This window comes from Hipposideros armiger, unplaced genomic scaffold, assembly GCF_001890085.2.
Source record: "Hipposideros armiger isolate ML-2016 unplaced genomic scaffold, ASM189008v1 scaffold_71, whole genome shotgun sequence".
NCBI classification, from domain to species: Eukaryota; Metazoa; Chordata; class Mammalia; order Chiroptera; family Hipposideridae; genus Hipposideros; species Hipposideros armiger.
In genome coordinates, this window is record NW_017731421.1 from 42,923 (window position 1) to 66,807 (window position 23,885).

Genomic DNA, 23,885 nt, shown 5'->3' on the forward strand with positions numbered 1-23,885 from the left:
AGGGAGTCTAGAGCGTGACCACAGGCCCCGCCCCAGACAAGGAGGGTCGAGTTCCCTGAGGAGGGCGGTGACCTCACGGTGTCGGAGGACGTCACGCACGATGTAGCGCGGTAGGGGACCTGGAGGGCGTGGGCCTTTGAGCCACACCTTCGGCGTTTTTTTTTTTAGGTCTAGGGTCGTGGCCTAGTGATCTCGTAACACACCGGGAAAACCGGGTTTCAGACCAGAGAAATGACTTGGGTAAGGTTGCAGAGCAAGCTTAGCTTACAGCTCTCACTTTTTTAAGTGTTTTAACTCTTGGGACTCCACCCACCGCTGGGGCTGACGCCTCTTTGGCCTGTTGCCTCCATTTTTTGATAGAACCCTTCCTATCTGAGGTCGCGGTCCAGAGATTTGAGATCCTATGATACTGAGAGACAACTCAATGAATTTCAACTTGGGACCGGCTAGAGCCCAGGGTGGTAGAAAGCACACAGATGTAGTCACGAGCGGGGTTTGGGACCCACCTCTGCCATGAATTTACTGTGTGATTCAAACAGTTTCCATTTTCTCTGGATGCTGGAATTAGATTGAGGAGTCTTCTTTTTTTTAGGTCACAGGCTCCTTTGAGAATTTGAAGCCATGAGCCTTTCTGAAGAGAAAAGGCAGACACAATTTAACTTCAGGGGTTTCTGGGGTCCCCAAAGTACAGATGTGGACCTCAAGAATTAAGACTCAGAAGGCCTTCCCCAGCTTTGTAATTCTAATATCTCCTTCAACCTTTCTGTCATGCCATGTTTCAGATGTTGCCTGCACATTAGATCTGAGCTATTGGTTGTTTTTTTCTTCTGACACACACACCAGAAGATTCAATAACTGCTTTGGTCGTTTGTGGCTTTAATTATATTTACTGATTATGATGTTTGTGATTCTTAAATTTGAAAGGCTATTAAATTGACTTTGCACAAATTTAGCATGGAAAACCTAAATTAGAACTTAATCACTTCTGTGCATTAACCTGTTTAACAGATGTCAACCTGTTTGAGGACATCTTTACTGCACAATATAAAAACTTTATGGAAGTCATGTACTCCTGTGCTTTGAAGTGTTTTAATGCACATACTTTTATTTTTTTTAAAAGGTTTTATTGGGGAATTGGGGGAGGGGAACAGACAAATTGCTGTCCTTTTGTTCTTCAGTCTAGTTGTGGAGGACGTCGCTTCACTGGTCCATGTTGGTGTTATCATTGCGCTCTTCCTGGGTGAGGCAGTCACTCGCCGGCCATTGGATGGCCACTCACGTTAGTTCACGGAAAGCTCACACCCGCTGCCGGCCAGCCCCACTGCAGCCGCACTGCAGCCCAGCTCCAGGTCAAGCTGTTGTTCCCCATCTTAGCTGTAGAGGGCACAGTGTCACTGGCCCTCATGTGGGATCTGAACCGGGGCCCTGCTGCTCAGAGCTGGTGTCCCAAGCCAACTCTTAACCAACGCACCACTTGGCCGGCCCAGTAATGCACATGGTTTTAATAAATGCCCTTCCCCCCACTAGTCCAGAAGCTCCCTAAGGGCTAGGATACTATGTCTGTTTTCCTCACCACTATTGTATTGCACAATAACAAGAAAATTCAAATCATTCTACCTTTCAATAATGGTATTTGGAGTATGGGGAGGGGGGCATGTACATTTGAGATGAACTTCATGTCAGGTACCATCCATATTTTTCTTCATTTAAGAATATTGCTTGGTTGTATGGGATATATTTAGCATGAACTTCCTTTAGATTCTTCCATTAGTTTGGGTGGTGATTTACCAGAAGTTCCTGCTTTCCTGCATTTCTCTGGTTTACAGTGATTATTGGTAAAAGATCTTGGCTTTACTGCCAAGAATAAAACAGCCATAAGTTTTATCCTTCATAGTAAAAAAAAGCAGAAATAACCCACATACCTGCCAAGCAGAGTGGAATCATATTAACACCATGCAAACAGAGTACTACATATAGCTATTCAATTAGAAATGGAAGTGTGTGAATTTTGTAAACACAATAGCTAGGAATATAAATGGCAAATATTAAATGTAGTACAAAGCTGATTAAAAGTATGTTGTAGGGCCGGCCGAGTGGCGCGTTGGTTAATAACTGGCTTGGGATGCCAGAGGGCCCCGGTTCGGATCCCACATATGAGGGCCAGTGACACTGCCCTCCACAGCTAAGATGCTGAACAACAGCTCAACCTGGAGCTGGGTTTCCGTGGGTCGCTGGTGACGGCATAGGCTGCAGTTCCCTGCTGCAGTGGGCTGCCATAAGCTACCATGTGTAGCCAGCAGCCAGCGTGAGCGGCCAGCAGCCGCAGTGAGCGGCCATCCAGAAGCCAGCGACTGATCTGCCTCACCCGGGAAGAGCGCAATGATGGTGCCAACTTGGGCCAGTGAAGCAACGTCCTCCACAACTAGACTGAAGAACAAAAGGACAGCCACTTGTCTGTTCCCCTACCCCCGATTCCCCAATAAAATCTTTAAAAAAAAAGTATGTTGTATTTTTTATTATTTTAGATTTTATTGGGGAATTGGGGGAGGGAACAGCGTTGGGGAATCAGGGAAAGGGAACAGACAAGTTCCTGTTGTTTTGTTCTTCAGTCTAATTTTGGAGGACGTCGCTTCACTGGCTATGTTGGTATTATGATCATTGTGCTCTTCCTGGGTGAGGCAGTTGGTTGCCAGCCATTGGACGGCCCTCAACGGCAGCTCTCGCAGGCTGCTGGCCACTCATACTGGCTGTTGGCCACTCACAGTAGCTCACTGCAGCCTACGCCATCGCCGGCCACTCACAGCAGCCCAGCTCCAGGTCGAGCTGTTGTTCACCATCTTAGCTGTAGAGGGCGCAGTGTCACTGGCCCTCATATGTGGGATCCGAACTGGGGCTCTGCTGCTCAGAGCTGGGGTCCCAAGCCAACTCTTAACCAACGTGCCACTCGGCCGGCCCCTCAGATAGTTTTCCTACCATCACTCAGTACTGTAGATAATGGAGGCTTCTAATGGATTACATACATGACTTAACTCTGAAAGTGGCTTTGTGTAGAAGACAGCCTAGGCTTTGGGGTCAGTTTTACCAGTGTGCTTATTCTGGCTTTACCATCTACTACTAGCTGTATAACCTTAGGGAAAATTCCTTTTCTGCATCTGTCATTTGTAAAGGGGGATAATACTCATAAGGCTTTTGGGAGGATTAAGAGGGAGAAAATATGCAAGTCATTCTCTATAACAGCATTCAGCAATATGGAGGTCTCTTTCTTGCTGCCTCTCTATAAATTAGCCTTTCAATCCTAATATTTCACTTTATGACCATTAACACCTTGTGTCTGCACTGAAATTTTTACCTTGAAAAAGGTCAAATTTCCATTATGTTAAATGTTCACAATAGTACTGAACATTCATGTCAGGCTGGCTGGCTGCTGGCTTGGAGACAAGGAAGTGACATTAACACTATTTTACAGATGTGACTTAGGACACCTATAAAGATTAAGTGACTTATCCAATATCAACAAGTCAGGACAGTGCTGCAACAGCATGAAATATATCATATTAAGCACATGATTCAGATGTGAACCTTACAGATTGATATTTTTTTGAGTTAGGCAAACGCTGTAATATACATACAATGTTATCTGCCAGTGAACAGAGCTACACTTATCAGAGTCACTGGGCTTGCAATCCGCGAAAGAGAGAACATGAGAGACTCCACAATGTCAAATAGAAACAGAGCAAGATGTATGCCAGGAAAATGGCTAATATCAGAGCTTGACCTCTATTCCAGATGGATTTTTCTTTTTAGAAACATTATGGTAGGGTATAGTGTGAGAAGCAGGCTTTGTAATTTTGGAGCAACTTCGGTTGCAGCAGGGAAAAGATAGCTGAGACTGGACTACAAATATTAAAAATGTGATTTTTAATAATATAAGTACAAAATTTTATTTCTTTATACAACTGTAATGGAATTTGGATCAAACCGCTAGAATTTATTTAAAAAACAAAATAAAACAATGATATAAAAACTGTAAGGTCTGAATCCAAAGTTTTTCCTCTAATAGTACCAAATACCACAAGATACAGATTATTATACAAATGTGTACAAATTTTAAATACAAATACAATAGGATTGGATTTTAAAGGAAAACAAAAAACAGGTCCTCATCAGGATTCCATTACTGTGTACCAATGACAATGGTAGGAATGACTTCTTTCGGTATTAACCCATGTCTCCAAGGGCCCTCCTTCATACCCTGTGTCCAACAGGAAACTTCCAGGGGTACACATGAGGTGCGGTACAAATTCTAACACGAAATCAAAACAAGATTTCTGTTCTTCTTGATTTTGGTTCCCAAACATTCTTGTCTCCCCAATTAAAACTCAAAACTGCTCTGAGCTGAGAAAGGCATTCAGCAGCAAGAGTACCCTTACAAAACAGCCCGGTAACAGTGGCGGGGAGAAGGGAAGGAATTAAATAGGATGCAGGCTGGCTGCACCATCCTTAGTGATCTGCTTGGATGCTGTGGCGCTCCATCTAGGCCTGGGGAAGAAAGCAGTTACCTCAGAGCTGGTTTTTGGCAGGGAATCTCACACCACACTTAAAAACAACCCCGAAGCGCTCAACTGTCTTTGGAACTAGGAAGCAAAAGTCTGGTTCTTTGGAAGTAAGGGCAACTGGGAACGGAAACATTCCTTTTTATTTTACTTTCTTGACATTATTGAATTATAAAGAATTAGAATCCTGACATAATGATTTCTTGTTGAGGCATGATACCTTAAAATGTAGATGGGAGTTTTCAGAGGAAGGAAGTGAGGGGAGAAATAACAGGTCTGGGTCTTCCACATGCTGTTGCTGGTGGAGGCTTTTGTTATTAAATTATATGTACAGAAATTTACAGGATAAATTAAAATCTAAGATTTTTTAAAAGAGTTAAATACACATAATTAAAACACACATTCACACACGCACATAAATAAACCCACATGAGAAGCGAGTACTTTTTTTGCAATTCACTCGTGTGTGGAATGCAGAACACGGTGTATCTGCCCACCAGGGGAGCCAATAAGATGAACCCAAAAATCCCTCCGGGCCAAGTTCATCTTCCACAACCACCAAGCAACTAGCAGCGGAACCTGTGAAGACTTGGTGGCTAAGTGCTGTCAATGGAAGATACCAGCTCTTCGTTCTGCAGACCAGAGATTCTGGGTCAGCTTACAATATACCCCGTTCAACTGGTGGCACTGACAGCTTTACCCTCTCCAAGGCGTTTTATGTTGCCAAGGCTCACAAAACTCCTTGGCCCCTCCTGAGGCTGCCAATAGTACCAATGATTACAATAATTTTTGAGACATGGACACCTGTATAGCAGGAATTGGAATGAACCCTATACTAAGTTCACCTAAGTCATAGCAATCACTTTAAGATGAGAACGGTTTTATTACCGCCCACCTGAGTCACGTGCAAGTTGAAAGGCTTTGCACTTTCAGTCAACTGGCATCTTCCCATAATCTTTCCTATTACACTTCAGACTGTAAGACAGGTAAGGCAAATGGTCAGTGATGGGTCTGGAGGTACAACTGAGTTTGGAAAAAAATCCCATTTTAGCTGTCTATAAAGAGATGCACTTGGCACCAAGTACAAGCCCCCAGCCCCCAAGTTACATTGATTTTTTAAGGCAGATTTATCCACCACAGGAGGAAAAAGAATCCCAAGCCCCTATTCCTGCCAAGGTTTCCTCTCGGCTAATCCTTTGCCATTTCATAAAATCATTAAAAGCAAAGTAGTTACAGTCCTATGTATACATTGTACATTATATATATGTGTGTGTGTATATATATATATATGTATGTATATAAAAATTTAAAACCTACACCCGGAAGCCAGTGAAGGATTCCAGAACAGTCCTATCTACATAAACCAGCAATGGGGTAAGAGAAGGTTTCTGTCCCAGGATTCTCTGCTGTCACAGTCCAGGCATGATGTAAGCAATGTTGTCTAGAGTGTTTGACTGCAAAACAAAGGGAAAAAGGTCAGTTGAAGAGTAGTATACCTTAGTTCCCTGACACACATTTCGTTGCTCAGGGGAGAGAGAGGAGAGAAAACGGGGAGAATGAAAATGACATCCTGTTGTCGGTCATGCTAGGAGCTTTTCTGCCGACTTCTTCCATTAATCCCAGTAAAAAAGAGGCAGAAGACTCCTGCACTTTCTTCGTGTGTAGAAGAGCAAACAGGAAAACACAGGAGTTGCATAACCTCAAGGGCTAGAATAGAAATGCCTCTCCCCAAAGGCCTGTTTTAGGAAATGGCACGTTTTCTAGTTTCACTAAAAGCATGGCATGCGTTCAACAACAGTGTCGCGTGCCTGGGCCGATATATGAAGGGAGTGCTATATGCCAGGAGGCCTTTGGAGCTTGTACCTGATAGAGCTCATTAAGGCAGCTCCTCTCTGGCCCCCAAGGGGTCTGGCCCCAAAAATCCAAGGAAAACTCACCAAGACCTGTTTGGGACAGCCATTCAGCTCAGGTAGTTGTGTGGTGAGACACGCCAAGGGGCCCAGCGCACAGATGATGGAGTCCAGGAGCACTGACAGGCTGCCCGACACGGCCACCATACCCTGAAAGAAAGCGCGTTAGAGGAGAGGGGGTTGTAAGGCAAACCACAGCCTCAACGCTCCCCCCATGTCGGGGCTCATTTCCTCACATGCTTCTTAAGTCTTAGGCAGTTCTATGAAACTGGCAGCAAAAATGGAAGGTATCCACTTTGATACCTTTGTAAGTTGTTTAAAAAGAAAACTTTTGAGGTGGCCGGTTAGCTCAGGTGGTTAGAGCACAGGCTGATAACACCAAGGTTGCTGGTTCGATCCCCACCCACATGGGCCAAGGAGCTGCGCCCTCCACAACTAGATTGAAACAACTGCTTGGCTTGGAGCTGATGGGTCCTGGAAAAACGCAGTCTCCCAATAAAATAAAAAAAAAAAAAAGAAAAGAAAACTTATGATGCATTCCCAGTTTTTTTTCTATATCCCTTACCCGTCTTACCTTCTATGCAACCCTGGGTTAGTCACTTATGGTTTAAAAAAAAAAAGAAAAAAAAAAGCCTATACTTAGGAATAGTAAAAAATGCCTACCTATGCTGGAGAACTGCTGGGAAGATTTGTAGAGAACATGTATGCAAAAGTACTTTTCTTATGAACGTCACAAATACAGCTCAAATGGGATAACTGAGAATTCTATAGCTACACATTAACATTTAATACAAACATGCACATACTCCATCATTGTGTGGCTTTTGATAGCTGATGATATCTTTACTGGATTGAACTGTTCACTCTCAAAAAGGAGTAAATTTGGTTCATTTCAAATTTTAACATCTTGTACAATTCATATTGTCTACCTCTCTGAGATTCAGAGAGATAAGAAATAAGACTGCTTGCTGCAAATATGGCTGCTCAGCTCTTGATAATCCGCTTCAACTAGAAGTATGGCGAGGCTGTGTCACCTAGGGAGGCCACAGGGCAGAGTCCTTCACAGACTGAGCTCTGGGTCAGGACCACCGGGGCCAGAACCTGGCTGTGCCACTCACTGTTTTTGTGCCACGCCTTACTATACTGTGCCTGTAAAACAGAGTACTAACAACATCTGTGGCATGAGGGGATAAGTGAGATAACAGATACAAAGCGGTTGGGATGGTGCCTGGTACATGGTAAATGCTCAAAAGCCTCAGCAATTAGTACTGTTATTATTACCAACATCCCCACTGCCCAAACTGCATTTCTGGCTGCCTGCTAGTTCTCAGTATGCTGTCATGCGAAATACCCTAGCCTTCCTCCTAGTGTCCCTTTAGAGATGCTGGCCTCACCACCGTTCCTACAGCTGCCCAGTCTCCAGGCCTTGCCTGACTCTTCCTTCCCCTCGTCCTCCTGTCCAGTGTAGAGCAGGAGCTCCCCTTCTAGGGGAGGCAGGACAGCAAGGGTTTAAGAGCATGAACCTCAAGCCACCAAATTCAAGCCCCTCTTTCAGCACTTCGGGCTGAACTCCAATTAGTTGCTTAACCTCTCTGTTTCTTTTGCAAAACTGGAGGAATACAAACTCTGCCTCTCAAAGGTGCCATGTGCATTAAATGAAAAAATGTATATAAAACACTCTGAACCAAAGCTGGCTGAGTAAGCATTCAATGAAAGTTAGCTATTAGTAATATTATTCCATTACTTTTACCCTATAGTTAATTATAGCTAATATTTTTTGTCTGACTTTCCTAGTGGATTATAAGCAACTTGAGGGCAGGAACAAGGTTCTATTCCTTTATAAAAAGATTTTATTGGGGAATTGGGGGAGGGGAACAGTGTTGGGGAATTGGGGAAGGGGACCAGCCAAGTTGTTGTTCTTCAATCTTCATTGTGGAAGGTGCCAGTCGCCATCTGGCTTCCCGTTGGCAGCTTGTGGCCTCTAAGCTCAAGGTGCTGTGTTCAATCTTAGTTGCGGGTGGGCTTAACCATCATCGCATGCGGGAGTCGAACCAGCAGCCTTGTTGTTAAGAGCTCACACTCTATCCACTGAGCCATCCAGGCGGCAGCTCAGCTCAAGGTGCTGAATTCAGTCTTAGTTGCGGGTGGGCGGAGCCCACCATCAAACTGGCAATCTTGTTGTTACACCAGCTGAGCCATCCTGCCACCTGCTGGCAGCTCAGCTGCAGCTCAGCTCGGGTGCAGCGTCACTGGCCCATGTGGGAATCGAACTGGCGGCCCTGTTGCTCAGAGCCCGCGCTCTTAAGCCAACTCTTAACCAATTGAGCCACTCAGCCGGCCCTCTATTCCTTTTTATAGCTTCCCAATAACTGCTGGTGTCTGCATATAGTAAGCGCTCGGTAAATATTTGTTGAATTAATTCAAATCTTTGTGATATCTAGACTAGACTATTGTTATAACTTCTCTCCAATTCTGGTCTCTTTTCACTCATAATCTCAATAGAAGATATTCTCAGAGAAAACCAAATGAGAGCTCTGATCACATTACTCCCTACTCAAAAACTCGCAGCAGTTCCCGGACAGCGAAGTGTAGACCCTTCAGAATGCCCGTGAAAACCCTCTGTAATTCAGGCTGTAGCCTTAATAGTCAGCATTCCTCCACCGTAAGCATTGGATGTTCCAGTTTTTCATCATTTTAACAGTAAAACCCTTTTTCAAATAAAACTTATGTGGAGCCCCAATATATAAAAGAGGTAAGCGATCTGGTTAAAGTGTTAGTGTGGGTCTTACGGGGCCTTCTTTCACCTGTCTCTGCAGAAGACCTCGAGGCTGAGAAAGAGATGTACAGACATGGTTTTCTTGGTTTGGAATATCTCTCTTCAACGTCTCCATGAGACAAATGCCTGCTTCTCTATCCTTTCAGGTCCAGTTGGAATACCACCGCCTGCTCAGAGAACTTCTCCCAACGCTCTCTGACTCTCTCGGCTCTCTAACATCGCTCTGACTGCCTCAGCTAGCGCATAACATCAGGATGCAGACCGAGTTAGGCGTGAGGCAAGCTGGGCTCTGTTACAAATAGTCATGTAAACTGGTAATCGTCAGTTCATTTCTTTAGGCTTCAGGTAGTCAATCTTTAAAGGAGCAAATTGTAGAAAATCAATGTTCCTTAAAGTGTAGTATGTAATTCCAGATGGCACATAGGTGAACAGTAATTATTTTGATATACATCCATTTTGATGCATATTAGAAAAATAACAGAATATCATATCCATGATATCAAGGATATCACTGTGAAAGCATGGACAGATTTATTTAAATAAAAATGTAAATAATAGCATAAGTGGTACATGAAAATTGCAAAATTGTGAGGATATATGCAAATAATTAAAGTCTGGGAAAAAGTAGAGTAGAGGGGGAATGGAAACCACTACTAATGGGCCTGGGGTTTCTTTGGGGGTAATAAAGGTGTTTTGAAACTAATAATGAGTCCACAATTCTATGAATATACTAAAACCCAATGAATTCTACATTTTGAAAAGGTGAACTTTATAGTATGTGAATTATATCTCAGTAAGACTGTTATATTAAAAAAAAGTGGACTAGAGATTCTGCAAAATTCTTTCCCCTTTCTGGCCACTATGTATATGTAACTTGTAACAACTGCTCACAGAAATTGGCTCCTTTTAATTTGCTAATTATATATCTATTCTCTCTTTCCAATTAGACTGTAAGCTTCTTGATGGTAGAAATCTATCATCATGATGATTTCTATCATCAGGAAGCTATTCAGATTTTCTATTCCCCCAAGTTTTTGGAATAATGTCTTGATACTCAACAAACATTAGCTAAACTAAGTGGAAATATGAGGAAAGATCTGGACTATGGATGGTACATAAAACAAATCATGTTTAATTTAAACTTTTTAGGAAACATAAGAATGTCTAAGTATGAAAAATAAATGAGGATTCTGGGATATTTTGTTCTGGAAATAGCTATATCCATTCAAATAGCTGTTTTGACACTTGCTAAATTTTTGAATATAGCCAAAGAGCTCAGATACAGCTTCATTGCTGTTGGCCTTTGGCATTTTATTTGTTGAATAATAATTCAACTTCCACATAGAAGCAAGTGAATAGTTTTATATTCCCACACTGATTTCTCAGCTTAGAAATGGCTTTGGTAGCTTAGACTGCTTTCTTTGCTGATGTATACTATTAGAACCCAGTGGAAAACTGAACTACTATACTACTGAGTTAGCCAAAGGGGCAATATGATTAGAAATTGAATATGGTAATAGAAATGGAACATGACAGCTGTGCAGGTTAAGTGATTTTGAAATTGAAGCTTAAAAGATCTCCCTGGGGCACAATGCACTATATAATTCACGTACAGTACAGAGTAATGAAGAGCTTGAGAATCTCAATTTCCCTATTTGCCACCTATTTTCAAAAAAGTAGAGGAATTCTCAATTCTCTATACAATCTGTCTATTAAAACCTTGCTGGAAATGTACAGAAAAATTCAAACTGTCTTAGGAGTACAAGTGATCAAAACTTGCATGGGATTTGTACTTGGTTTTCCCATTGCATTTTTTTTTTCCCCATTGCATTGTTAAAAAATGAAAAATAAGTTACAGGGTTATATATCAAGTATATCTCCATAAAACTGGAAACAAAGTTTTAGGGTATTCTGACTTCTTTTGTGCTATTGTTTCAATAGTATGGGATTAGTGTCAACTTTGACTCCAAATCTCTAGGTGTTTCTATTACCAGATGTCTTCTCTATCACTGTCTCCTGAATACCTGCCATAATCTAGCATAAAGCAGTTGCTCAATGAATATATATGGAATGCATGAATGGATTCAGATGATAGCAGAACTGGAGTCATGCTGCTGACAGCTGTGCTCACCTCAGTTTCCTGCAGGCGGTGTCCGATGAGGCTGAGGGACTCTCCCAACAGCTGCAGATGAGCAGCAACATCGATGGGCTCTGTCTCAGGGGCTTTGGCCGGTGAGGCAGGTAACAGCATGGTGGTGGGCGGGGATTTCTTTTGGGGTGACAATACTGCAGAAGAAGCTGAGAACAGAGATGAAATAGAGAGATCAAGCTTGTTATGGCCTTGAACACCACAAAAATGTCCCTCCAGATCTTCCTTTTTCATGAGCTCCACCAGGCATTAGCAAAACTATGGACTGTGGGCCAAGTCTGGCCCATGACCTATTTTTGTATGGCCTGTGAGGTAAGAATAATTTTAGATTTTTAAATGGTTATAGAAAAAACAAAGAATATGTGACAGAAAATGTACATGGCCTGCAAGACCTAAAATATTTACTCTCTGGCCCTTTACAGAAAATGTTTGCTGACTGATTTACATTTCCTAAGTTATTTTTGCAACCTCTAAAATTCAGTAATGAAGCAGGGCCTGGTTGGAACCCCTGTAATAGCGGCCTTGCAACGTCCCTGGCTTCATCTTTTCTTGACCTAGAACTTAAGGATAAATCAACCCCCTGTGGCTTGAGCTTGGACTGTCCCCTGTCCCACCTAATTCCCTGGCTTAGAAAATTACTCTGAAACTTATGATTAATACCCTTAAGCTTATTAATCACAATCTCCATGGTCTACCAGGCTACTCCCATCATTGTTGCTGGGTTGCTGACTCCACCAGAGAGCCACGTTGCCAGAGGGAAGGCTCCACACAGACCCCCGGAACCATCACGTAGCCTCTGGGGGAATGCCCAGATTTTCCCTTAGAAACCCCAACCCGGTCTGAGAATGTTAAGGCAGTTTTTGGAGGTGTTAACCCGCTGCCTTCTCAGATCACCGGTGCTCTGATAATAAATGCTGATTCCATAGCCCAACTCCTGTTGGTCTATTGGCTGAGCGGTGCAGGCAGCACGAGCCCTGGACTCGGCTGGCCTCCGGTTTCAGTAATACCTGGGTATCAACATCGGCTTCTAACATAGGCTGCTCTCCCAATTTCTCAGAAAGGAAGGAAAACTGACAGTGCTCTACAGAAAAGAATTCAAAGCAGGAGAGGGATGTGGTAACTACCTTTTACTTTCATGGAACCTTCTGAGCTGGACGTTTTTCTTTTCACAGTTGTAGCTTCTGCTTTGTTCTGTTTGTGTTGCAGATACTGAGCTTTTTGCTTCCAAATCTGCAGTCAGATCAGGGCACAATAAAATAAATTGAAAAGGACAAAAAAGTAAAAGAGAAAGCAGTCATGGAATGAAGACAAGAAAGGGAAGAGGGCGGGGCAGACACTGTTAAGCTGAGGGCCACAGAACAAGCTTCATTACAGCGATTACAGTCATGGCTGAGAAGGGGACTACAGACATCCCTCAGTGCTAATGGTCAGGTCTCAGCACTGCTTTTTCAATCACTCTAAGGTCCAAATGTAAAGTCATAGAGTAAACATTTGGCTCAGAATAATGTCCATGCGGTTTAAATGTTTCTTCTAACCTGCTGGTTGGCAACAGCAGGATAACACTGACACAAAAACAGAAACTAAAGATAAGCTACCTGGGTGAGAAATATTTCAGTTGTTTCACCTTAGATGAACTGTACCTTAAAGCAAGATGGTAATTCTAATTCGGAGACCACCTTCCTGTCATCCTGCTGGAAAGTGACCATGAATGGTTCAGATGTAACCATTTATCAGTGTCGTACTAGCTTCTTGATAAAAGGGGACACTATTTGGCAGTGGCTGCTGAGGAGGGTGACCTGGCCTGGAACCTGGTTACCTAGTAAACAGAGTCCCATGTTTTTATTATTTGCGGTGACTATTAAGTGGATGACTTTCCTCAGTTCTCAGACCATGGCTGAGTAGTAGGTGTTTGTATAATGGAACTTTAGAGATTGTCTTTTGACATTTTAATCACTGCCCAAGTTAGGTCATCTTTTGGCTCAAATGTAAGGTTGTTGCAAAAAATTAGAAGAGGTTAGAAAAGACAGCGTCCCTGCAGCTAAATCCTCATCTAGAATAAACTTGTACCAACCAGTGTTAATGTCCCCTTCTACTAAACTACTTTCCATTGTTTTGTCACATGCTTCACCGTTTTCAGCGTTGTTTGGCTGGGTGTCTATAGGAGAATCGCACATTTTGGTATGTGCATAAAGCAATTCAAAGACGTGCTCGTAAGAAAGTGTACTTACCAGTTTGTCCTTTTCTGGCAACTGCTTCCACACCTCTGCCAGTTTTTTACTAAGTTCCCCAAAATCTGGCAAAAAGAGTAAAAAACCTAATAAAGTAAAAGTTTATGAACAAAACAGAAGATTGATGAGAGCAAAAATTGGAAAAGGTTTTGAAAATGAGATTTAAATAGCACAAGATTCTTTCAGAAAACCAAACCAAACCCCCTCAGTTTTCCCGATTCTTTTCTATAGGAAAGGGGCTGTTTTGGTGGTCATGAGGTAGGCTTGAATCCTCACACATCGGCTATCTAGGGATTTATTCCGTAAGCATCTTTCTAGTGTTTTTTAATTTGATTGCATGATACAGGGCTTATCATTTTAGGTTAAAGAAAATATGTAGAATTTGATAAAAGATGTTAGAATTTTACTGAATTGCTGAGAGCTCAGAACCCAAGAAGGATTTCCCCAGAGCAGCTCAGGAGCCATCCTCCGGATATACATGCTGCTCTTCCATTTGTAGAAGTTCGGGAGGCTATTTTACACCTTAGGCAAATGAGAGTTACAGAGGTTAAGTACCCTGTCCAAGGCCTGCAGTGTAGTATTTTTCTCACCTCACTAACTTCTAACATAGAGATACGTATTAACAATGTAAGTCATCTCGCTATGACTCCACATCCAAGGGCAGTTTTAGGAAAAGGGCAACTGTGGAATCTTGGAAATCAATGACTGCATACTTATGTACTGGGCTTCATAACATTTAATTTTACGGTTTCCTGTTTTATCAATTTAAGAGATCTAAATAAAAAGCTTATCTCTTTTATGGTTGCAGTGAACCCAGATAAAATCTAAAGTACAGAACTGAGGGAAAAAAATGAGATTTGTGTTCTTTTAATATGATGGGAAGAGGCTGTGTGCTAACTGGCTGAATTGATTGCACTGCTTCAAAGATACAAATGGAAAGTAAAAAAACAAAAGCTCAGAAATGTTCTTACCTATACCTGGATGGTCAGCCACAATGGTGACACGATACTCTTTACAGAACACCTGGTAGGCCGACATATTCTTCTTTTTTGGCTAGTGCCACATAAAAATAGAACAGAGTAAGACTTAATTAGAACACACTTTGAGTAACACAAAGTGGGAAAGATACTTTTTCATCAAGGAAAGAGTTCTAAACTACTGACCAGCTTTCCTAAACATGAAAATTAATTTTTAATCCATGTTACTTATCACTCAGAGATGACTATCAGTTTTACTCTTTGAAGGTAAAAAACCCCCAAAAAACACATGCTAATTTTTAGATCCTTCAGATTGTTGCAGCTATGTAATAATTATTTGTAAAGCCCTTCATTCTTCCTATATGTAATCCCATGTCACATATTCTTTCAGGAGTAAATGCTAAGAAAATTTCTTTACCTCTCCTGGGAGTTTCTCAAATTTTGAAATAATAATCACATAATTTCTCTTTAAACTTTGAAAGCCAAGAGCCAAATCTATGTTCTTTTTGTTCTGGTTTTAATTTCTCATCTTATAATTTCCCTGGTCCTGCTTTACTGTCACTGGTAGTTTATCGTTATGTTATTGGATCACATTCTTGTGGTCCAAGGTGAGAGGCAAATAAATAACACAGACAATTCTTTGGTAGTCAGTGTAAGATGAACCTCTTTTACTTCAACAAACTGCTGTGTGCTACCTGAAGCATGTTTATTCTTCACTGTATTATGACAACTCCAAGCGCAAAGCATGATTTTTGAGAAATAACCAGTTCAGTGAGAGAGATTAAAACAAAAGATACTATCTATTATCCATTTTACAACTATCCAGTGACTGAGGGAAAAAGTTTTCCTACCTGAAAAGACACAGTAGATAGCATCTGTCCATACCTCTCCTTTCGAGGATGAGAAAAAGGAAACTCAGAATAGAGACTTGCCCGGGTCCCACAGCTAAGCTAGTGATGACTACCATGTAGGTAGCCTGACTTCCAAGGCTATGGGATTATGGGCCAAAGAAAGAAAACATGTTGCTTCTTTACAAAAAAAGTTACTATTTAAAAAGAAAAGATTATCCCTTTATATTCTTTATCTAATAAACTGAGATGTTTTCAGTATGGCTTTCCTTTAAAACTTCATCTGTAAGTATCAAAATATGATGAGCCTCCTCCATCTCCTCCCAAGATAGTCCTTTCTGGGCTTGCAGTTATTAAAATGACATGAAGGTTCGGTGCTTTAAAAATTACTGGGAACTTCTGTTTGCCTCAAGAGTCAGATTTTTATGACCGAAAACAAACCAACAGACAACACAGTCCTGTCTCATGACTTGAGAGTTGCATCTCGTTTTAAACCTGGCCACACGCTTTGTTACCTGACTTAGTACTTAACGCTGTTGAAATAACTAATAACTACCCTCAAAAGCCAAAGACTGGCCGGGACGGATGACAAAAAACCTGTGTGATGGCTCTGACTTTAATTCTATAAGGAATTCTGAAACCATTTAGAGGAATGGAAACATTCCTGTAATACCGTCTACAGTAAATGCTTGGAATGAGAGGGCACTGCTTTGGATATAAAAATTGTGGCATGTTTGTTACAAATTTAGCTTCAACAATTTTCAACTAATCTTTTTAAACAGCTTATCCATAGGTCTGACATTTACAAGAGTACACAACGAAAGAATAATTTGTGGAAGTCTATACAAAACCAAATCTTTCTGAGCTGCAGAACCAATCTCACCACTAAATACTGACAACATTAGAAAGAAAAGGTGCTTGAGAGAGTTCACAGCTCATCTGGTTGTACTATAAAACTCGCAAGGAGTTTTAATAATGTTTCTCAAACATGATGTAATACTGCAAAAGGTTACTGGCTCCCTACTCTGCAAGGCTATCTACAGTTGTAACATAAAATTAAAACTAACTTTACAAAATTAACCACAACTCTTGGCCAATATATATGGTTCCAATACACATACTGAAGAAAGGGTTCCTCTTATAAAGGACATTATTCAATTATGTAGAAAATAAACTATTATTTGTCGAGTACCTGTACTGGGCATAGTGAATAGTTAGGTGGGTGAGCTCAAAGCCCAGATCTTATACTAAGGTCATTAAGCAGCACAAAATAGTGACAAACACATGAAATTTAAAGTTTAAAGGCCCATCATGTTTTCCCAGCTTCACTGTATACTATTTGATCCTGAGTAAAACACGAGAAGTGGATGGCTCTTCTGATACGTGGTGTTAAAAGGATTTCAATGGCAAAAAAGGAAAAGCAGAGTAAAAAGGCAACACAAGAAAGAAACCTATCAAATTACTCTGTCATTCATTTATTAATAAATATTTATTACAGTATCCACTATGTGCCAGACATTGGGAATATAGCCAGGAATCAGAGCCATAATCTAACAGATAAGACACATAAACATGTTATTACATCAAAATGCAATGATATAGGGAAAGCAGTGGATGCTACAGGAACATGCAATAGGAGCACCTCACCTAATGAGGGAGTCAAACAAAGCCTGTGGAGGAAGCGCCATTTAATCCAGACCTAAAAACTGGTACAATTATCCCGATGAAAAGCAGTTAAGAGTGTTCCAGGCAGAGGAAACATATGGTAGCGTTCATTACACAGAGGTGAGAAGCAGGCAGAGCCCACAGATCAACACTGTGTCACCTGTGTAAGAGTACGGACTCTACCGGGAAGAAGCGATTCAGGTATTTTAAGCAGGAAGTTGCATGGTTGGGTTGCACTTTGGGACCATGGTGAACAGACTGGAGAAGTGCCAACGCAATGGTAGGAGGACCCCTCAGTGGGCCGCTGCAGCAGTGCCTGGGACGGATAACGATGGCCTACAGCCAAGCAGTGGGGCTGAAGAGAAGGAAATAAATCGGAGAGGGGGGAAGGGACAGGATTTGTCAGAGGTGGTGTGGCAGAATGGAGAGCCTGGGCTTTGGAGGCCGGCCGATCTAGGGCAGCATCCCGACCACACGCTTTGCTAGTTACACAAATTACTTCATTCCCCTGAGCTTTAGTGTTCCTGTGAGTAAAACTTGGAAATATCATTTTATTCAAAGGCAGGAATTAATCAAACAGTATTGAGCACTTCAGTAGGTACTCAATAATATTATTTCTGTGGCAAGCCGACTTCCAAGACGGCTCCCAAGATTTCTGCACCCTGGTTTACACACCCTAATGTCTTCCCCTTGAGTGTGGGCAGGACGGATGAATATGATGGGATACCGACTCTCATGATTATTTTAGTTAAATGGCAAAAGGGATTTTGCAGATGGAATTAAGGTCCTCAGTGAGTTGACCCAGTTAATATAAAGGAGATTATCTCGAGTGGGCCTGACCTTATTAGTGAGTCCTTAAAAGAGACAAGATGCAACAGCAGGCACTCGCCTGCTGGCCTTGAACTTGGAGAAAACAAGTTGCCATGAGTTCTACATCTGCAAGAAGCTGCACGCTGCCACCAACCTGAATGAGCTGCCACCACCTGGACAGAGGACCTGTAGGCTCAGATGAGAACCTGGAAGAGGTGGCCCACACCTGGATCGGTTTTGTGAGAGCCTGAGCACGGAGCCCAGCTGAGCCCTAGCTGGACTTCTGATGTACAGAATTGTGAGATAACAAATAAATGTTGTTTTAAACTGAATTTGTGATAATTTGTTACGTCACAAGAGAAAACAACTACAAGTTCTTTTCTATTCCCTCCGTATTTTTCAAAATAGAAGTTGTGGCATCCAAAAAGCCAATATAAGTTTTTCTAAACAGAAAATTTTGGTGAAGGAGCATTGAGTGAAATCATTTGACCTAAATGAGACAAACGGCTTTTACTTTAAACATTTCATTTAAATAGTAAAGATCCCATTTGTACTCTTTGTTGGGTGAAGCCAGTCCTGTTTAGAGATGTTATAGAGTTATGGGTGCTGTATCTCCTGTGCTGATTTAGTAACAGCTCATACCCCAAAATGCTTTAAGTATTCTAACTAAGGCTCCGTCTAACTAAGGGGGATTTGAAATCCTCCTTTATTGGGCCCAATATACAGTGGAGGGGTACTACAAACATACACACACACACACACACACACACACACGTTTACCTAAGTTCTATATTTGGTCATTGGGAGTGGGGTGGGAGAATGGGTGTACACGTGTTCTGGATCAATTATTCTGGGAGATTCCACAAGGATCTATTCCACGGAGTATGACAAGAACATAGATCTGCTTTCCCCAGGTAGTTCCTGTATGTCTCTTTCAGTGTGTGTAACTAACTTACTACTGATCAAGCCTGATTCTGTTTGTAGCTACATTAAAAAATTATACAATTATTGCTCCTGAGCATATGCCAATGACTTCATCTGGTGCCGAAGAGAGAAAAATCTAGCTGCTTTGGGCTGATGACATTCTGTTGGACTCAGAATCTGCTGGCCTTCATTGTGAAGCCTTCCTAAGGGATTTTCAAGGGAAACTGACAGTTTTCACCTTATGTGCTGACCTTTGAATCTAACCAGTGTGTAAGATACAACTGTAGTCTGTGGACCTAAAAGCTTGGAATTCAAACTTAAGGGTTAAAATTTTTCCAGGGCTCAGACATTTTTTCTGAATTAGTAGTTGAAATGCACAAATAATGGATGATCTCCATACATACAAAAGATTTCCACGTGATTCTAACTGCAAGGCCAGTATTTCCACTCTAGACTCTCTCATGCAAGAAAACATATAGTGTTGCAAGTGCATCACAGTGGCTGCATCCGGAATAACATGAACTCCCCTTTAATACAATGTTAATATTTTGAAAACTTGGATACTTATTAGTAGCAAATGACTTGCAACAAGTCCATTTACTAAGTGTGACTCACAATGTAGTGCTATTAGAGTCAGAACACCGTTTTAAATGTTTCATGACATTTGTCAAAATACCAAGACCTTTCCAAGAGCAACTTCTTACTACTCTTTATAAAGCAGTCCTGCTTAACTCTTCTGGGTCACAGAACTCTTTGAGAATCTGATGAAAAGCCCTCTTCAAGCCCATCCATGACTCTAGTTTAAGCACCTGTTTTAAAGGATAAAACGTCTGGGGGTTAAGGCAAAACATGTGAATCTTAAAAATGAAATTCGGTTTTCTTCTGCTGACGACAGGGACCTGATCTCCTTACGGATATTAACACTGTGTAGGAGACCCAGTTATAAAAGCTTTAACTGTGGAAACTCACACAAACCCCCTAACAACCCTACGAGGGTAAGTGCCGTTATTACTGTCATTTTACAGATGAGAAAACTGAGATCCACAGTCATATATTTAGGGACTGGCGGGACCAGCCTCTGAACTCACTCATGGCTTTGGAGCCTGTACTCACAACCATTACACCATCTGACGCTCTTCTGAATGAACTTGACTGAGCTCCCTAAATCTGATCTGGCTAATGAAGAGGTGCCAGAGAACTAGGGTTTCCATACCAAAGCTTTTATTTTAACCGTTCTGAATGGAAATCTTTCTAAAATGTACTCTATACCTCTGTTCTCGCTAATAACACACCACTGAATATAATTTAAACACTCTTTCTGTAGAGTGGAAAGAGGATGGATCCTGCAATCAGGAAAACCTGGGTTCCAATTCCTGTTCTGCCAACAGGTGTGTCCTGGGCAGATAGTTGCACTTCTTGGAGCTTATTTCTGTGAAATGGAGATAATATCTATACCTCATTGGGTTCTTGTGAAAATTCACTGATATACCATAGATAAAAAACTTAGGGCCGGCCGAGTGGCTCAGATGGTTAGGAGCTCGCTCAGGAGTGCGAGGTCTGAGCAACAGCGGTTTGAGTCCCGGCCCGAGCTGAGCTATGCTGAGCTGCCAGCAGGTGGCAGGATGGCTCAGCTAAACAAACAAGCAAACAAACAAACAAAAAAACTTAGTGCAGTGCTTAAAACACTATGGAGTAAAACCTCTATAAATATAGCTATTATTGTAATTCACTAATTCTTCCTCAGCACTACCACCTTTTTCCTAATTCCGATTTGGCCTCAGATGACAGCTCCCCCAGGAAACCTTCCCTGCCACTACCAGGCTGCTTGTGATCCCTCAGCACATGCCTCTGTTGGGGTTCACCACTGAATACTCTCTCACCTCTCTTACTACACCCAAAGCTCTTAGAGGGCTCATACTATCTTATTCATCTTCACCTGGCAAGTGCCTGGAGCGACGAAAGTGCAGAATAAACATGTACTGAACGAATAAGCAAGTCTCAGAATTGTGCATAAAAAGGCCAGAGCACGCGTTCATTTGTATTACCTCGTCTGAGCTTCACAACACCCTTATAGGTGAAGGAGGCCAAGTACTAGTTCGCTGGTCTACACAGAACAGGCTCAGAGAGGGGTCACATGACTTGTCTCTAGCACATGTTCCCTCCCCCAGCACCCACGAAGCGCTCCAATGAGCTGTAAGAAACGCGCTTTACAACATGTGCTTTTGCTCCTTAGAGATCCTGTTTTCTTTTTGGTTCTTAACTTTTTCCAAAAGTGAGATAACTGCAGAGTTTGCTTCCTAAAAGGTGGTGGTTCTATTAACAAGCAAAACCAAACCAAAACAAAACCATAAAACTGTAGTTTCCTTGCTTAGTCTAATGTGAAATGTGAGTGGTTGAAAAAAAGTTGTAAAGAGATGTTTTCAAGTATATTTTATGCTTCTGAAGAATTTAGGATGGAAGCAACTGTAATTGTAACAACAGCTATTTACTGAGTCATGCTCTGCGCTAAGCGTTACGTTTCACCTAATTTAATCTAAACCCATTTTACAAATGAGCCGAGAAGTTGAGGACGCAGCCTCGAGAGAACAAAGCCAGTGAGCAGCAGACTAGAACAAGAATCCGTCGGTTGAATTCGAGCCCCGGCTTTCTTTCGGTCACTTCATTCCACTCTGCCTCTTTAACTTAAAAACATCTGTATGTCTCCACAGGACTGATTTCAGACGGCAGCACACTGTTTGGTTTCCTCTGACCCAGAACCTCCTTTTACCCTCGTCAAAGGTGCGTCATGCCGCTGCGCAGCCGTTGGTTAGTGTTAGAAAGCCATGTGGCCGAGCGGAAGGAGTATAGGCTTGGGGTTCAAGAGTCTGCATGAAGATTCTGGCTCCATGTCTTCTCAGCTTCTTCCTGTCATATGGGGCTAATGATACCTATCAGTCACGACTACTGTATGTGTCAAGTGCCCAGGAGAGCCTGGCACATAGCGGGCACTCAAGAGATGGCAGTTACTAGCTTTTACCACTTATTGTTGCTGTTGTTCAACCTCAGGTTGACCAGAGAGAGAATTTGTGTACCACCATCACGAGTCTTGCTGCAGTTCAGAATTTAGCTTATTAGACCAGCAGCAACGCCTGAGTGTGCCAGGCACCAGGCCAGCCTGAATTTGCTTAGAGGAATGTGAACATTCTGGAACATACATATAACTGTAGGGCATGCTTCGCGAGTGGCAATATCAGATATCATCTTAAGTGGGAGTGGATGGGCTTTTACTGGTTTAGTAAAACTCAAAAGTAAGGCATCTTTGGACTATTACCTGTCTGCTCACTCTCTTAACCACTTAGGTATGCTGAATCTCTTGATGCTTACATCTTAAAGTCAAAACCTAACTTATCCTCTTCTCCCAAATCAGCCATTCTTTTTGCTTCTCTAGCTGTATACAGTCCTGGCCGCAGCATCTAAGGTAGGAAGGGCGCACTGAAGCCCTTAGCATCCCTACGAGCAGCTGGCTCTCCAGTCTGCTCACTGCAGGCTGAGGGCACACCAATCCTGATGCATTCCTTTCAGCCTCTAGGCAGCCTTTTAGGTAGTTCTTTTTTATACTGAAACAAAACCTAGGAAAGGATATTTTTTTAAAGCTCCATAGGAAATTTTTATACATAGGTCAGGTTTTAAAAACACAGTATGTGGGTGCAGCCAGTTAGCTCAGTTGGTTAGAGCGCAGTGCTCGTAACACCAAGGCTGCCGGTTGGGTCCCCACATGGGCCACTGAGCTGCGCCCTCCACAACTAGACTGAAACAACTACTTGACTTGGAGCTGGTGGGTCCTGGAAAAACACACTGCTCCCCAATTAAAAAACAACAACAGTAACAACAACAAAACACAGTATACGTCCCATAAGTGTTTGTTGGATAAATAAATGACTATATTCAGAATATGACTAATTCAGGTTTGGATAGTCATGACCAAATATTGATTTATGTTTTTGCCATAAACTATAATTCATTTTTCACTAGTAACTGCCAGCCACATGGGGGAATTATAAATAAGTCCCTACCCTTGAGGAAACTGTAATTTTATTTTCCCAGGTACCCAGGTTCAAAATCTTAAGGGACATCTTTATATTCATTTATGTTTCTGGCTTCCCAGACCCAAGCCCAGCTGTCAGGTCTTTGCAGCATATCTCCTGATTCTGTCTCTATCCCTCTTTCATGACTGACCTTGGTCTCTAATAACCTCCTGGGTGGTTGGTCTCAAGTCTCTCAGTCTAAACCACCTGGTACAGTTCTATCATTTTATTCTCAAATTATCATTTAGAGCATATCTATACCCTGCTCACAACCCCAAAGTGCCCACTGCCAAATCCTTTATTTAGTATTTAAAATTCTCTACAGTTTGCTCTCTGTAACCTGCTTTTTCACGTTTTCATCCATATATTCATTCATTTGACATGTATCACAAAATGCTTATCAAGGACATTGAGTTGAAGGCACTCATAAGGTGACTAAAAGAGTCCTTAACGGTGGCCAGGGGCTGGGGGGGGAGGGAAGGAAAGTTAGTGTGAGGGAGGCTGGATTGGGGGAGGGGTGAATAAGTAAAAAAAAAAAAAAAAGAGTCCCTAAGGAGTTAAGACATCTGTAAGGAGTTTACAGTCTTTCATAGGGGAAATGGAACATGTACCAAGGTAACTTCAATATAAGGACAAAAATAAGTGCAGTAAGAGAGAGGGAGCAAGGTGTTATGGGAGTACAGAAATTAATTCTGATTGGAGGGTCTGACGTCTTAGAAGAGGTGGCATTTGGTTAGGTCTTGAAGGGAAGGCACAGCTTCAATGTGAGAAGGGGAAGAAGGCATTGAAAAAAGTGAGCTAAGGAATGGAAATAAGAACGTATGGGAAACAAGTTTAGCTCCCACGCCTTGTATGAAAGCAGATTAATAAGAGGCAAAGTTGAAAAGGGAGGTTTAGGGCTAAATCACAGATAATTATGAAAGCTTGGCCAAGAGTCTGGACTTCAATGTTTATTGATTCAACAGGTATTCACGGACTATC

At 42.0% G+C, this 23,885-nt stretch overlaps 1 protein-coding gene and 1 long non-coding RNA gene across 5 annotated transcripts in view; one reads left to right on the forward strand and one right to left on the reverse strand.

Annotated features, from left to right (window-relative positions):
* Positions 1–19: 19 nt before the first annotated feature.
* On the forward strand, positions 20–9,942 carry LOC109382833 (uncharacterized). Its single transcript, XR_002123995.1, has 2 exons — positions 20–110; positions 9,386–9,942. It is a non-coding gene; the product is annotated as an uncharacterized LOC109382833 (long non-coding RNA).
* HMGXB4 (HMG-box containing 4) overlaps positions 2,923–23,885 on the reverse strand; it is a 35,665-nt gene continuing 14,702 nt past the window's right edge. For all 4 annotated transcript variants that reach the window (XM_019642586.1, XM_019642587.1, XM_019642590.1 and 1 more), the window contains 6 exons: positions 14,588–14,669; positions 13,617–13,681; positions 12,513–12,618; positions 11,371–11,537; positions 6,491–6,613; positions 2,923–6,007 (listed from right to left, as the gene is read on the reverse strand). In XM_019642586.1, coding sequence (XP_019498131.1) covers positions 5,963–6,007; positions 6,491–6,613; positions 11,371–11,537; positions 12,513–12,618; positions 13,617–13,681; positions 14,588–14,669 — 588 coding nt within the window. In that variant the 3' untranslated portion in view covers positions 2,923–5,962. The remainder of the gene's footprint in view (positions 6,008–6,490; positions 6,614–11,370; positions 11,538–12,512; positions 12,619–13,616; positions 13,682–14,587; positions 14,670–23,885) is intronic.